Source organism: Cavia porcellus, unplaced genomic scaffold (assembly GCF_034190915.1).
Source record: "Cavia porcellus strain 051 isolate PalLab524CR breed Dunkin Hartley unplaced genomic scaffold, mCavPor4.1 scaffold_29, whole genome shotgun sequence".
Lineage (NCBI taxonomy): Eukaryota > Metazoa > Chordata > Mammalia > Rodentia > Caviidae > Cavia > Cavia porcellus.
This window is the reverse complement of record NW_026947512.1, coordinates 7,952,489-7,967,929: the sequence shown is the minus strand read 5'-3', so window position 1 is coordinate 7,967,929 and position 15,441 is coordinate 7,952,489. Positions and strand designations below refer to the sequence as shown.

At 33.9% G+C, this 15,441-nt stretch overlaps 1 protein-coding gene across 9 annotated transcripts in view; it reads left to right on the top strand.

Annotated features, from left to right (window-relative positions):
• Rasal2 (RAS protein activator like 2) overlaps positions 1 to 15,441 on the top strand; it is a 305,910-nt gene that overhangs the window by 190,502 nt on the left and 99,967 nt on the right. The window contains exon 1 of one of the 9 annotated variants that reach the window (XM_023567177.2): positions 152 to 1,109. The exons of the other annotated variants lie outside the window; for them this stretch is intronic. Within the exon in view, the coding sequence (XP_023422945.1) occupies positions 1,004 to 1,109 (106 nt within the window). The 5' untranslated portion in view covers positions 152 to 1,003. Of the gene's footprint in view, positions 1 to 151; positions 1,110 to 15,441 lie in introns of those variants that run through there. 9 annotated transcript variants of the gene reach the window in all.

Sequence of the window (15,441 nt, the reverse complement as noted above, 5' to 3'; positions counted from 1 at the left end):
GGAGTTAAAGAACGGTCATTTGCTGTACTGGCAGATTCTGAGCCTTCAGCCCAACCAGCTTACTTCTCTACTTTCAGATTTCAGCCTTCTTTTCTTTACACACAAAAGCACACGCGAACACACAGACACATACTTCCCTTTCCCCCCTCCCATTCCGCCCCTGCAAAGAAAAGGCAGAGCTATTGACTAGAAGCCCAGAATTGCCCCCAAGTTCCGACCACCAGCTCGAATTCTTATGAAGTGAACTTGTAATATCCTTAATGTTGCTGTTGGCAGTCTGTTACAGATTCCATTATTGTAGATCAATGCCGTCGCCATGCGAGGTGGGGGGAGGAATGGAGGAGGAGGAGAAGAAAGGAGGGATGAGAGCTTCCTATTCACAGATTTATCAACCTGCCTTTGCTCACAGGAAATCTTCATAAAGGGGGCTGGGAGGCTGTTGAAATAGCTAAAGCAGGACAAGCTGCGAGGCCACAGTTGTTGGTGGATGACTGAAAGGAAATTTGAAAACCTTTCTCCTCAGAACAACACAAAATGCTGAATTTGTTCTTTTGTCTTTGTTTTTGTTTGGTGATATGCTTTACTTAACTGATTAGCTATTGTTGCCTGTTATCTAAGCTTCTTCCAGTGTAGGAACCTGTTTCTTTTTCTTTGAGTGTCTTTATTCTTTATTTTCCTGTGCTTTCTCCTGTCATTAAACACAAATCATTATTCAGTTTTATCTGGGCTTTCTCTTTCAGGCTAAAGCGTAACACTGAGAGACAGAGGACAAATCTCTCTTCCTTTCTCTTCTACCACTGTCTTTTAACCCTCTCTGTTTTCTTCCTCCCAGCCCCCATCGTTGCATTAGATTGATGTCACAGAGACAGAATTCAGAGTAGAGGGAGGATCACATTTTCTCTTTCATCATTACAGCCTAGCCAGCAATTTAAGTATTGGACCCCAAGAATTAGTCTCTATCCTTTCCCCCCACCCACTTCATCATTCAGTAATTGTGTTCTGTATGGAAAAGTTTTCTGGCTGGAGAATGAGTCTCCTTTCCCCCGGTGATGTGGCGGAGTGGTTGGATAGTAGCACCGAAGAGGAGAAGAGCCTTCTGTCATTTCTGGGTACGGTAGGGCTTGCTTGTTCTTTTAACCCTTTGTTGTCCAAACTTTTCTTACTTTGGGAAATAATACCCCAAATTTTCTAAATATACCTTTGTATTTTAAAAAAGGGGAAAATTCAGAAAATATATTTAAGATGTTTGTTTTTCAAGTTTTGTTGGTATCAGTAGAAATAGTGCCACCAACACTGGCTGTGAGAAATAAGAGTCAGTTTGCTTTGCTTTAACAAAGAGTGCTAGTTCCAAGCAAGACTTACTCTGTCATCTGGCCAGCTGTTCATGGCATTTAGATAACTTCCAGCCAAAATATATTATTATTTCACTATACATTCTAAATACAGTGATGGTGAGGCTTACTGGGTGAGAGTGGGAGTAGGCTTTGTGTGCATGAAAAGCTAACACACATACGGAGAAGTAGCTTTCATGCAAGGTGTAAAATATTTGTAAGGATTTCTACTGAGCATATAAAATAGAATCCATGAACCAAGCATTACATTAGCTTTGCATTTACAGATGCTTTTTAATAAATTTCCAAGAGGCAATTGCTAATCATGGAGTTATTAGTATAACAAATAACTGAGAAAGTCACTCTTATATGATAGGAAATCTTGATACTTAACAAAATTTCTTTCGTAAATACTTCTATTTGTTAATGATAGCCTTCAAATTTGTCAGTCTTACAAATTATATCTCATAATTTATTTGTCTAAGTACACCTTTATTATGAATGGACAAATTCTGTTGGTTTTCTAATTAATTCCTCATTAATAGTCTCTAAAACCTGTAATGGTCTTTTGCGAGGCCAAAAGATATCTCTGCTTTTATTTGAACATTATTCTTAAATTTAGTATAAGTTTCTGTTTGTTTCAACTCAGTTTTGTTGTCTGTCTTATTCTATAAATAAGTTTTGTGCAGCTTAGATGTAAAAGGTCATCTTAATTGTCTTTTTTAAATATTATACCCTGCTAGATATATTTTGATATTAGTCCTAATCTTAATTTATTACAGCCTCATTAACTTGAGCATTTGGGCAACTTTATGAAATATGTGTACCTCTTAAGTCTTAATTTCTCTGATAACTATCTGTTCATTTTGCTTCCTTCCCCTACCGTAATACATGCACACATACATACTGTATAGGAAAATACAAGTTAAAGAAACATTGGTGAAGAAAAATAAATACAAATAACCCTAACTAAAACCAACTACTTTGACTCTACTGCATCATAGAAAAAGGAAGGCAGAATCATCATTATGCATCTTTTCCTTTACTCTTGCATGCCTTTATGAGTTCTGATTATCTGGCTTCAAGATTTTTTTGTGGCCATTATGTCACTATTCTTTAAAAAAGTTTACCAAATAAATAAGATGCGAGCACATACAAAAGCTCACAATTGTGCCCTTGCTTACTTCTGTTCTGTCCTCTGATAGGAAAGTTAGTAAATTACTATAAGTTCAGTTTATCTACAGATAGAATAATAAAGACAAAAGATGAACTTGTTTACAAGAGAACTTGTTTACAAGAGAAATGCAATGTCTATAAATTATTCCATTGATTTCTAAGTAATGAATTCCCAATTGCCTGTGTATAATAGATTAAACATTGATAAGGAAGAGCCGTGATTCTGCTTAAGGGCTGTAAAAAGTTTAAGTGTTGCGTGAATAGACATACTCTGCTATGGCAGGACTAATCCTTGGATGTTAGCAAATCATAGTTTTCTTCTCACCACAGATAGCAAACATCTCTGTGGATAAACAAGAATTTACTAAGGTTTTCCAAAGAAACTAGAATCAGAATTCTCAATTATAGCTTTCGATAGTCTGAGCATTAAACTAACACCTTGTGATAAATATTTGCTAATGTAGTTGTCGTTAATGCAATGAAAATGCCAAGGGAAAAATAGAAAATTAAATTTTATTTTATGGTAAAAATGCAGTAAAGGAAATCAAGAGGAACTGTCTCAAAGAACCTATCAAACTATACTTTCTTTGTTGAAGTAATTTTTTGGCAAATTTCCCTCTAGATGGAGAGATATCAAAAAAAATTCACTTCTAGAAAACAGATTGCTGGTGTTCAGGCCTTCTTTTTATTTTAGCACAATGAAGATTTGATGAAACTTGAGAAAACTGTGGTCTGTACATTATTATACTCAAAAGCTTTCATGATTTTCTCATCACCTACCAGACAGTCAAAGCATCCTATTATGAAACTTAAACTCTGGCACTTCTGCTGAAATTCCACTGTCCATTTCAGTAAGGAAAGAAGAAGGTGGACCATTTGTTAACTTTCTATTGCTTAAACAAACTTTTCCTATCATTGCACATGCTGTGTGTCTTGTGAACTTAGCTTCCAAACTCAGCTTTCCAAACCCCTGCTTTGTGAATTTGGTGGCTTTATTTCCAGTTCAAAGTACTGAAGATTACTTACAAGATAGATTTTAACATGATCCTCAAAAGATAGGGTAGATTTTTATGAAAACAGTGGAATTTTCTTATGAAAGCAGTGTTATGAAGAATATTAAACTGTGTTCAGGACCAGTGAGTAAACTGGCTGGGCAGGAATGGAGTTCATACAAAGAGAGATAATATTTGAAGGGTGTTTGGGGGCTCACTGTACGGCCCCTTTGTGATTTGCTAATGAGTGACAGATGACAAAGGATCTATCAGCACAATTGGTGACAGATTGGGGCAAGAGGAAATAAAATGAACCAAAGACAATTTTCAACTTGGAAACAGAGTGGTGCCATTAACAGAAATAGAGAAGTTGAGAAAGGGAAAATGGTGAGTTTTATTTAGATATACTGAAGTTGAGATATTACTACACATCCAGAAAGAAAGACAGATCTGATGACTGGAAATGAGTTAACAGGTAGAGAGCAAGATATGGAATCCTTATATCTAAAGAAGATAGATAGCTAACATTCAAGCCATCTAAGGACAGTTTACTATTAAAAGACTGTCAGAAAAAACAGAGGATATGGATGAAACTGGACTTTGAAGAATACCAACACTTTGGAGTTTGCAGAGAGGAGTAAGAGTTACAAAGTAAATGACCATAAATGAAGAAGGAAAGCCAGGATAGGGTGATGTAACTATGTTTGAGTAGAAAGATCAACAGTGTGGTTAATAGTGTGATTACAAAAGCTAAACAGAATTGAGAAAAGATCACTGGAGATGAGAGCCTGTGCAAGTATCAGTACTGTTTTAGCAAGCTGAAGAAGTCATATTTTATAATATGGAGGTAGACAGTGAGACAGTAGAAGCCAAAGGTTAAGTCCTTTGCTTGAGAAAGTCTGTGACACAAGGAACTGTGCCCTTTTGAAACTTAGAAGACTTGTGTATAGCTTCAGGTAGAGGAGAGAGCAAAATACTGAACTTAGAGGAAAATGAGAAAAAAAAAATGTCATGGGGTCAGGGGTGAGCGTATAACTAAAAGCACAGGATTAACCTTTTGCAGGGAAAAAGGAGAAACTCGTATAGGAACCAAATATGTGTACAGAGATTTAACAATGAAAAGTGGGGAGGTAACAGCTATAGATCTTACGACATTTATTATACCCAGTCTTGCATTGTAGTTATTTGTGTGCTCTTTTATGTTGTCATCAGTGTAACTATCTAATACTCTGCTGCTGGTGGTGTATAGAGATCTTGTTTACTAATGTGGCATCTTCCAAAATAGCATTGACTAGTTGTTTAATGAAAAAGTTTCCTTGACTGAACGATGCTCCTAGATGCCCAAAAGTTTAAAATTCAGCCCTTTCCAATTTTTTGAGATTAATCTTATCAGATCTACCCTCCCCTTGTTCTATTACTATTCTCTTGTCTCATATCTATAAATTTCATTTTAATTTACAATTATTATTCAGTAAGAAGAGTTTTTCAAAATTCTTTTTTATGGGGAAGAAAAATTTTCAATGTATAGTTCATACTACTTTATATTTTCTAAACTAAATTTAAATGATTTCATTTCACTTCATTAAGTGAATTACATTGACAGGATAGTTATATTTAAAAAGTGTAATTTTGACAAATCCTAAACATTTTTTAAGTTTCTAAATGACCCATCCCTATAGTTGGTTACTTGATATTGGCAGCTCTTTATCTAGTTCCTGAAATTATACCTAACATCAGGAGAGAAATATATTCAAACTCTCACTTTTGATAATGTGTCAAATCAGTTGTCCTTAGAAATAGACATGTCACACTAATGTAAGAAACCCTTACAACTATGTCTGAACTCTCAGGAATGAAAGGAAAACCCCAGGAAGAGAAAAAAGGAAATAAATTTTAAAATTCAGATAGTATATTCTCCTTCGGACACTTGCAAATGCTAGAAGGTTAAATTTCTAGTGCTACTAAGAAAGAAAATGGGCCGAGTGAGTCCAAATGAAATGAAGAATTAGAACTGAGAATTCCATTCCATTCTTCCCCATAGACCTGGATCTCTCAGTGAGTTGTTATACCTTCAGTGAAAGTGGAAATAAGGGAGGAGAGAATGCTCACAGACAAAAATAGACAAGTTTATTTATCTCCACCTGGAGTAGCAGAGGAGGTGGCAGGAGAAAAGTCCCCTGGGAATTTACAGCCACAATTATAAGATAAAATAAATTTACAGTGGCTAACAGTCATATTTTAGGGATAGAAGGAGAATAATTTGAAGTATTTTAAGATTGTTAAATTATTCAAGAGAAGAATGAAATCTTAACATTAGACTTTAAGGACACATGTTAAAGTGTTACTAAAAAAATAGAAGTAGAGTGCATGATTTCTAAACCAGAGACTAAAATGAAATTTTAAAAACTTGATCCATTAGAAAAAACAATCAGAAGAAACATTTGAAAAGATAAAAAGAAAACACATATAAATGGAATCCAAGTCAGAAAACAGTATATTGAATGTCATACTGCAATCCTTTCGTTTTCTTTTGTCTTTTTTTTTTTTTTAATGCCATTAATGAGAGATAGCTAAAACATATGACCCAAGAAAGTTGAAAGTTAAAGGTTTGGTGAAAGATACACCAGGCAAATACTTGTTAAAAGAAGGCTGGCAGAGCCATGAAAATGAAACAAAGTGGAACTATCAAAAGACATTACTAGGATTAAAAGAAGTCCCTAAAATGATAAAATATAGAAACCACAGGGAAGATATACTAATCTTACACATACACAATAGAAACCCTCAAATTGTATGTGGCAAGAATTGAAAAAAATAGAGAGAAATTGATAATTCTATAATCTTTATCTATAGAAATTAGTGGAAAAAAAAATTTTAAACAGCAAGCTGAATTAAGACATAGACTCCTGACTTCAACAATTTAAGTCTTCTGAAACATGCATGGGATCTTTATAAAGAGTGACAATATGGTGCACCAAAAAGGAATTTCAACAAACTTCTGTCACATGGGTTGCATTCTCTGATATTAGTTAAACCAACTTAGAAATTAGTAACAAAAAGTTAACTTTAAGGCCAGACATTGAATTTTCCTGTAATTCCAGCACGGTGAGAAACTGAAGTAGCATGATGGCAAGTTTGAGCTCATTGAGACAGTTTAGTGACTTAGTGAGATGAGAGCCTGTCTCAAAATGAAAAAATAAGAAGGAATGGAGATGCAGCAGAGGCCCTGAGTTCCATCCCCAGCACCACAAAAGAAAGAAGGAAAGGGAAGGGAAAGGAAGGGGAAAGAGGGGAAAGGAGAAGGGCAGAGAAAAAGGGGGAGGGAAGGGGAGAGTTTTAATTCAACATGTTAGAAAAAATAAGCCCCAAAAAAGCTTAAGGAAAGATAGAATAAAGATAAAAGCAGATAGTAATGAAATACAAGATTAAATAAACATAATAAAATCAGTAAAGTCAGAATTATTTCTTTTAAACATCTAATAAAAACAGGGGAAATTGTCAAGATTTGATCCAGAGAGAGTACAATTAAACAGTCCTAGAGGAAGAGTAGCTTGGTGCTAAACTGCTTGCCTAGGATATGCAGGGCACTGGCTTTTGATTTCCAGCACCACCCAAATGAAAAAAAGAAACAGTTATAGAATTAGGGCCCTTCAAAGAAAAATATAATTTATTAAAATTGGGTAAAGAAATAGTAAAAATTAATTAGATTTGTTACCTATAACTAGGTAAAAAACCGAATCCATACTTAAAAATCTACCACTGTGGGGCTGGGGATTTAGCTCAGCGGATAAGTGCCTGCCTTGCAAGCAGGCAGTTGTGAGTTCGATCCCTGGTACCGATAAAAACGAAAAAGAAAATGAAAAAAAAAAATCTATCACTGATTACTATTTGTCATGTTAGCTTAACTTCAGAAAAAGAATGGATGCTAGATCACACTTTGATTAATATTTCAAATCAATGATAATTCAGTTGCTTATATCAAATGAAGAGACTGGCATTCTAAGTATCAAAATTATAGGACAAAAGAATACCCAAGAATTATACTAAACTCTAAACATAGCAATTGAGTCCATATTGAACCTCACAGTTGGTCATGGTTGCTTTGAATTTTTTATTTTACATCCTTTGTTTCAGGCATTTCCTTAGAGTAGAAGGAAAAAAAAAAAAAAGATTGGTTGTTCTTTCAAACATTTTCCTTGTGGGAGTGTGGAGTTAAAAAGCTAAAAAAAATTAAGCTGAAAATACCAAATTTAAACTTGATTTACATTTAAATGTACTTCTTAATAAAATGTGAAAATTTGTAAATTTTTAAATAGAAGGGTACATACAAAGAAAAATTTCAAATTTGTTAAACCTAACTTCCCATAAAGCTTATTTATCAAAATCTTTAAAGCTGAAGGTTCAATTTAATAAACATAATGGAGAATGATTCTTAAACTTGACCTCATGGTAGAATTTAATTTCATGCATGAATTAGAAATAGCTACAAAGTTTAAAAAGCTAGAAATTTTATTTATTATGTATTAAGTTGAAACATGAAATTACTGAAATTTCACCATTGAAACCTATAGAAACGGTAATTCTTCATGCATCAGCCTAGTAGAATCATAATTATAAACACATATGTCTATTAAAAGATGAGAAGTGTCTAGACTAAGTATTCTTAACTACTTTTTAGTTGCTTAGGTAAAAATTTTTTGCTACTGTTTATTACATTTTATCTTATTTTCATACTCCCTATAACAAAGCAACACTGAGTGCAAATGATACAGGAAAACATTGTATGGAGGAATATTTACAACTGAGATAATTCTGTTAGAATTAATTTTGTATGAAAATTTAGACTAGATCACCATTATTCAAATCTTAGACTTCAACTACAGAATGTGAGTATTTTTGAAATACACTTTAGTTCAGTACCCCCCAAAAAGAGAACATATTATCAAGTAATACAAATTTAGATAAACCTAGTAGTATAACCAAAGAAATGAGAATAATTAGGTCTAGTTTTATGCAGATAAGTGAATTAAGGTCACCTAAGATTTGGCAGGTAAGTGAAAACCACTAGCAAAGACAGACACCAGACAATGAATATGACCAGTTTGAGAAAAGAGATTATTATCTGACTCAGGCAAATCACTGGAATTTGTCATAAAACAGTGAATATGATGCATAGAGTCAGGTGATTTTTTAAAATACTTGTCTGTCTGTCTGATAATTCCATCAAGCAAGTAATGTTTTAAGGAGTTTAATCTGGTAATGGTGAGCAGGATATCATTAAGCAGAGAGATGAGTCAGTAAGATAAATTAGGAGGTCCCTGCCATAATCTGCATGAGAAGATAAAAAGCTCTACATTAGTATGATAAATGGTAGTAGAAATAGAGGACAGAATGAAACTGACAGACATTTCAAAGACAGACTTGGCAATGTATGATTGTTGAAGAGACAAACCAATATTCCTCTCTTTCCTGCTTCCTACATTAATTGATATTGACTGTAAAACAATTTTTGTACAGCACCATGTGCATATTTAGTTCTCAGTAAATGATTACATTTTTTATATTTTATATTATTTTATATATTAAGTATTTTATATTAAAATCTTAAGTATTTTATATTAAATGTCTACATATTTGTATGTTTTGTTTCTATCTCTTTGATACAGGATTTTGTTACGTTGCTCAGGTTGTCCTCTTTCCGTTAGCCTGCCAAGTAGCCTATCTTAAATGTTTTCTCATTTCAATATCTCTGTTACTGTGTGTCTGGGAAAAATGCAAAATCTATTCTTAAAAGTCATTGGCATAATCAAGAACTAAATCTCTCTTTTTTTGCAATGGTCAGCAAATACTGAAAGTATATCTTAAGCAAATACTGTGAGTATATCTTAAGGTTGTACCCCCAATTATATTATTGAATCAATTATGGAAAAAGTTTAAAGTTATCTGTATATTAGATTATACTCCTAATTATTATGAAGTTTTTTATTATTATATCAGTTTTAGAAAAATTTGAGATAAAAGTCTTAGACATCTGAAAAGATGCAGTTCTAGGATTGATAAGTATATAACTCATCAAAATGAAGTTGTGAGATTAAAAAAAATCTTATAGATTGAAATACTCAAACCAGTCACTTTAAGCTGAACAATGCTTTATTATTTAGAAGTTATTATTCGCAAAACCTAAAATCTTCTTGCTTTTGATCTAATTGTCTTTTACAGCTTGTCTAAGTAGTTACCTCCCCTTTCAAATATGCAATAAAGAGCTACTTTAGGAATACTGAAGTCCATGCTATGTTTTGGAGAGTTTTTGTCACATTTTTGTTCAAAGAATCAAAAGTAGATTTTCTTTCTTTTTTTTTTTTTTTTGTCTTTTTCGTTTTTATCGGTACCAGGGATCGAACTCACGACTGCCTGCTTGTAAGGCAGGCGCTTATGCCACTGAGCTAAATCCCCAGCCCCGTTTCTTTGCAGCTTCTTTCCTATATCATTCATTTTTTCCCATTACAGTTTTGTTATTTACATAGGTGATCTTTCTCCCTCTTTCCTGCATAGCCTCACCTTTCTGTGTTACTTGGTGAAGAATTTTTAATCAGCATCCATTTCCAAGCTTGAATTTTCCTGATGGGCTCAGTTTGCAGTAAGCCCTTCAAAACAATACAACTTGATTCTTTTTGAAGTGTAAAAGATTATGTGCATATGTTTAAGTTATTTCTAGGAAAAAATAAGAAAACTAAAATCTATACAGTTGTATATTTTGTTTTCCTCCACTATGATGCATTATACAAAACAGATGAGGAACAGAATAGTATGCATGATTCTAGTCCTGATTCTGCCTTTTACCTGCTGAACAAACATGGACAGAGCTGTGGAATATTTATTTTCATGTCTGTAAAACTCCAAATGATTGTTGGGGATTAAAGAGAGTATGATAATTCATATAAAATATTTAGCATGTAATAAGCCATAACAAATGTTTTGTTGTTACAGTTATTGTGGAGTCTTTTTTGTCATCATTAAGATTTATCATTAGGCCAGGGATTTAGCTCAGCAGCATAAGCACCAGCCTGGCAAGTGCAAGGTTGCGAATTCAGTCTCTTAGCACAAATACACACAAAAAAATACCCTTCCTTAAGGACTGGAGATTTAGCTCAGTGGTGCCTAAGTGCCTGCTAGCCATGTGTGAGGTCATGAGTTCAATCGCTGGTACCAAAAAAAAAAAAAAAAAAAAGATTTATCGTTAAGGTTTATCACTGAGAACCAGAGGTATATTTTATATTTGAAACTTTATATCAGATGTTTATCTCTAAGCTATTTTTGTAGTCTTTTCAACTGAGTGTTATTTGCACTAAAATTATTCTTAACCATTTCACACAACATTATAAATGTGAAGCCCTAAGTTGAAGAAATAGAATACTATGGTGGTGTTCAAACTCTTTGACCAAGAAGAACTTTGTTTCTTCTTATGTTAACAAGAACAAATGTTTTTAAAATAACAATAATGAATATATTTATTGAGGTAAGGAAAGAAGGGGAGACTGGATAGCTTAACTCTAAGAATCTACCACATTTCTGCACTTAGTGCCAATTTGTATGTATTGTAGTGTTTAAGGCATGCAAATTTCAAAGGACTGCTTGTTTGAGTGAAGTACTGCAATGTAAGCGATACAAATTGGATGAATGAAAGTGACTGGAGATTTGTATTTCAGAGCAGCTGAATGCAGGTGACGGTTGGTACACAGGCTTTAAAACGGTAAAAGTGAGATGCATCAGAAAATGTCCTGCTGAATGTAGTAATTAAAGTCTGCATAACACTCCGGTGCTATAGCATTAGTGGGTGATTTTTTCCTCTCTACTCTTGTTACTTTCCTTTAAATACTGTTTTGTTTTTTAACTCCATCCTTAAGATCATATTGAGTCCTTCAACAAAAAGTATGAAACTTCATTTCTTGAAAGATTTTTTTCTTTCATATTTTGCCATTTACTTGTATTAAAGTTACCCTTTTATTGAAGAAGTACAAATCTGTTTCCTCCAACTATTCTGTCCTCCTGTTCTGTTTCTTAAATGTTTTCAGTGCATTCAATGGGAGAAAAGTTCTCCTAACTCAGAATTCGTAACATGGAAAGATGATATTTGCTTATCTCATTAATAACTTGAGCCACTGACATATCTCCTCCTTTTCAATGCCATTATCATTTCTACAATATGGAGGAGAGTAGATTATAGTGAAATGGAATCACTCATGGCAACACAATACATGCTTCCATAGAGTATACAAAAGTTTTGGTATGTATTCAGTTTTTTGTCATGTTTGATGCTGTTACTGATTTTTAAAAAGACTTTTGAAATGAACTGAGGAATTCTCCTTTAGAAAATAACATTAGGAGCGTGTTTTATAAATACAACATCAAAATATTAAATGAGTAACTATCACTGACAAAGTATTTACATTTATTCATATTTTATTTTTTTATCTACAAAACTACCAAGAATTGGGTCTGGTTGGTATTAGGATAAAGTGTTAGACATGCTGTAGATGCCAGGTCAGCTCTGTCTGAACACTCACTGTTTTCTTTTACCTTGAGAATGTTGCTGTGGTATTTTCCTTCTTTGTATCTATCATTCATCAACTTGAAACTATAAGTCTTTTCTTACATTTTATTCACTTTGCTTGCTGAATTTCATAAACTTGCTTTAGTATTGCTACTACTATTCCTTTTTACTGTGGTCTCCACCTTCATCAAAAAGAGTAGTAATTGTTACTGCTTTAAGAACTGTTCCAAGGACTGAGTAAAACATACTGCACTCAGTGCTTAGCCCATTACAGACATTCAATGTTAGCTATAATTGTCATGAAGTATTTTGTCTAGGCCAGTTATTCACATACGAACTGCTAGAATTGATTTTGTAGTACGTCTTTTTTCTTTTAAAAAGTTTTAAAATCATTGTCTTGTTTTTAAAAAATAACTAATTCTAAAAAAGTAGACATTCTCAGAGTATGTTTAATTATGTTATTTATATTAATTATGCATATGATGTAATGGTTCATGAACTTTGGTTCATGAAAAAGTAAATGTAACAGATACTTGGTGTCATTCTATAACATACTTTTCTTGTTTAAGGTGTTTTTCAGAGGTTTGGGGAATCTGTCAGTAAATATGATAAAAACTTCCCTCTACTCTTTTTTCCAAACATAGTAATTTTCCAATTTATCTTGAATCATACTTATTTTCAAAATCCTGAAAAGAAAATAATTCAGAAAATACTGGTAAGAGTGTTGCTATGGAATTTTTATGTGAGTTGAGTTTTCACTTTTGGTAAATATATTTGACTGTAGTTAGTTTTTCATTACAGAGTAAAAACCTGAAATGCATATAGGCCTATGCAGCCCACAGAATCTGAGCACCCCTACCTCATTTCCTCTCACGTCTTAGCTCATATTACTTGCCTCACATACTGGCCCGGAATCCTCCCTGCCTCCCTGCTATACTTTACCCTAAAAGATTTGTACTGGCTTCCTTTTGGGTAAAGACTTCCTCTTTGGTAAACCCTCAGGGTTAACTCCCTCACCTCCTGAGGTACAGAGCCACACTTTAGCTCACTGCAACCCCTCTTTGAAGTGACTTTATCCCTTCAGCTCCCCTGCATTTTAATGCCCCTAGAGCATTTATCACCTTCTAATATTCACAATTACATGTCATGTGTCTTCCTTTTTAATTCCTAACCTTTCTAAATTATTGTTTACTCCAGTTTCCTTAATCTGAACATAGAATTAAACACTCAGTAAGCATTAGTTGAATTAACAAATGAATTTTCTTCTATTGATAAACTTTATTGAACAAATACAGAGAAGTGCACAAAATTTAAGCTGTAGTTGGTTTGCTTGTCTCTCTATTCTTCCCCTCTTCTCTTTCATTCCTTCTTACTCTTCCTGTCCCTCTCCTCTTCCTCTTCTCTCCTTCTCCATTGTAACAGTAACTAAAACAATATTTGCTGACCTAAGAGCATTGAGGACTTGCATTTAGGAGAAAGTTAGAACAATTTTATTTGAATTATAATTTTATTGATACATGTTTGTAGAAGGTAATGACTGTATTTGTAGTGGGAAACTTGGTGTATATACAAAGCACATCTTTATCCTTTTCATGTCCATTTCACCTCTCCTGTCCCCTTTTCTCCATCTCTTAGCCATCTTCCTGTTTAATAAATGAATTTTTATGTAATATAAGTTTACAATAATGTACATGCACACACATAATCGATAATTTTTGCTTGTCTATGAGAGCTCATTGAGTTTAAACAGAATTTCAGAAATACTTCTAAATTCCTACACCTAAGTGTGTAATACTTGGGTAGGGTTCGAGTCATATGGGGAATAAGTTTAAAGGGAAAGTTTATGTTGGTGATACCAGTAAGTGTACTACCCTCAAATAGGTAGTCTCAGGACTGGATTACAGTTTTCAGGGGAAATGTGGCACATATATATTAAATTTTTTTAAAAGGTTAGAAATTATTATGTCTGAATACTATGAAAAAAAATAGTAAATCATTGTGTAAGTCGAAAAGGGCTATCATACTGGTGAGTTTGACCAGTTGAGTAGTCTAGAAATAGCATTTGTTCCCTAAGTGAACTAAAGGCCGTGAATACACTACTGTATTAGGTTGTCAGGCTAAGGTTAACTTATGTTTGTTGGACAAATGCATCCTCCACCAAAAGTACTTTGGCTGTTGTCTAGTTGATAGTTTCTTTGCCATGCTTTTCCTAGAAAAGCACATTAACATAGAGGAAAACATATATGTTGAAGAAATGACATTCATTATAATTCTGTTACACTTTGGAATAAGAGAGATCCTTTCTTCCAAAAAGCTAATTTTGAAACTACAAATTTATCAATCTTTTTTTCTTCTCTGATTGATTTTAATAACCAAGTTTAATAAATGCTGAAAACCAGGGCAAGAAAGATAATATGGCTTCAACAGAATCACATTGGTGTATGGTAGAGGTGCCAAGAAAAGTACGCAGATATTCAGTATATCATCCAATGTGGAGCTATGTTGAAGGTTCTCTTCTTGTCACTCATCTCAGTTCTTACCCAATGGAAAGGAAATAGATATATTTATAATTTAATCAGGGGTTTTTCCTTTCAATTAAAAGATGAGAAAGTGGATGAAGCAGTTTCAGACCTGTAGCTACTAAAATAATTTTATGTGTCTCTGACAGTTGTATTGGTGAGCATACATGCAGTGGAGCACCACTGTAATCTCAGCTACTTAGGAGGCTGAGGCAGGAGATAGCAAGTTGGAGGCCAGCAGGGCAGTTTAGTGAGACCTTTTCTCAAATTTTTAAAAAGGCCTGGGGAAGTAATTCATTTACGCAACACTTAACCTAACACTAGGGTTCAGCCCCTAGCCTTGCAGTCAATCAGTCAATCAGTTCAAATACCATGACTGTGAAAGGAACACTAATTTTACAGCAGATAAAAGTGAAGAAAAAGAAATAAAGGAACCCTGGACTGGAAAGGGGAAGAGCAACATGATTGTATGTAGCTTGAGTAGGAGTAGAAGGGAGAAATCTATTTAATTTTGGCCTGCTGGAACTAGCAGAGATTGTCCTACCAACTCAGCAGAAAAGTAACTTTAAGGGGGTAATAGCAGCTGTCATTTCTGCTTGCAGATTGAAAGTTAAAGGTAGCAGGACCAGTTTAGTATGCAGAGCTGCTTGTGACTAATCCAGCAGATTGTCCATCTTGTTCTTGCTAAAGCATACTCTATTTGTAAGACTACTGGTTTTTAGGGGATGAATCTTCTGAGTACCAAAGAATCTGGGTAATTCAAAGATCTCATCTGTGTCAAAAGATACATTGCATTGTTGTGTAGGGTTGAGAAATCAACATCATATAAAGTAATCCTCTTCATTGCTTGGCTACATTACTTTTCTTTTCTC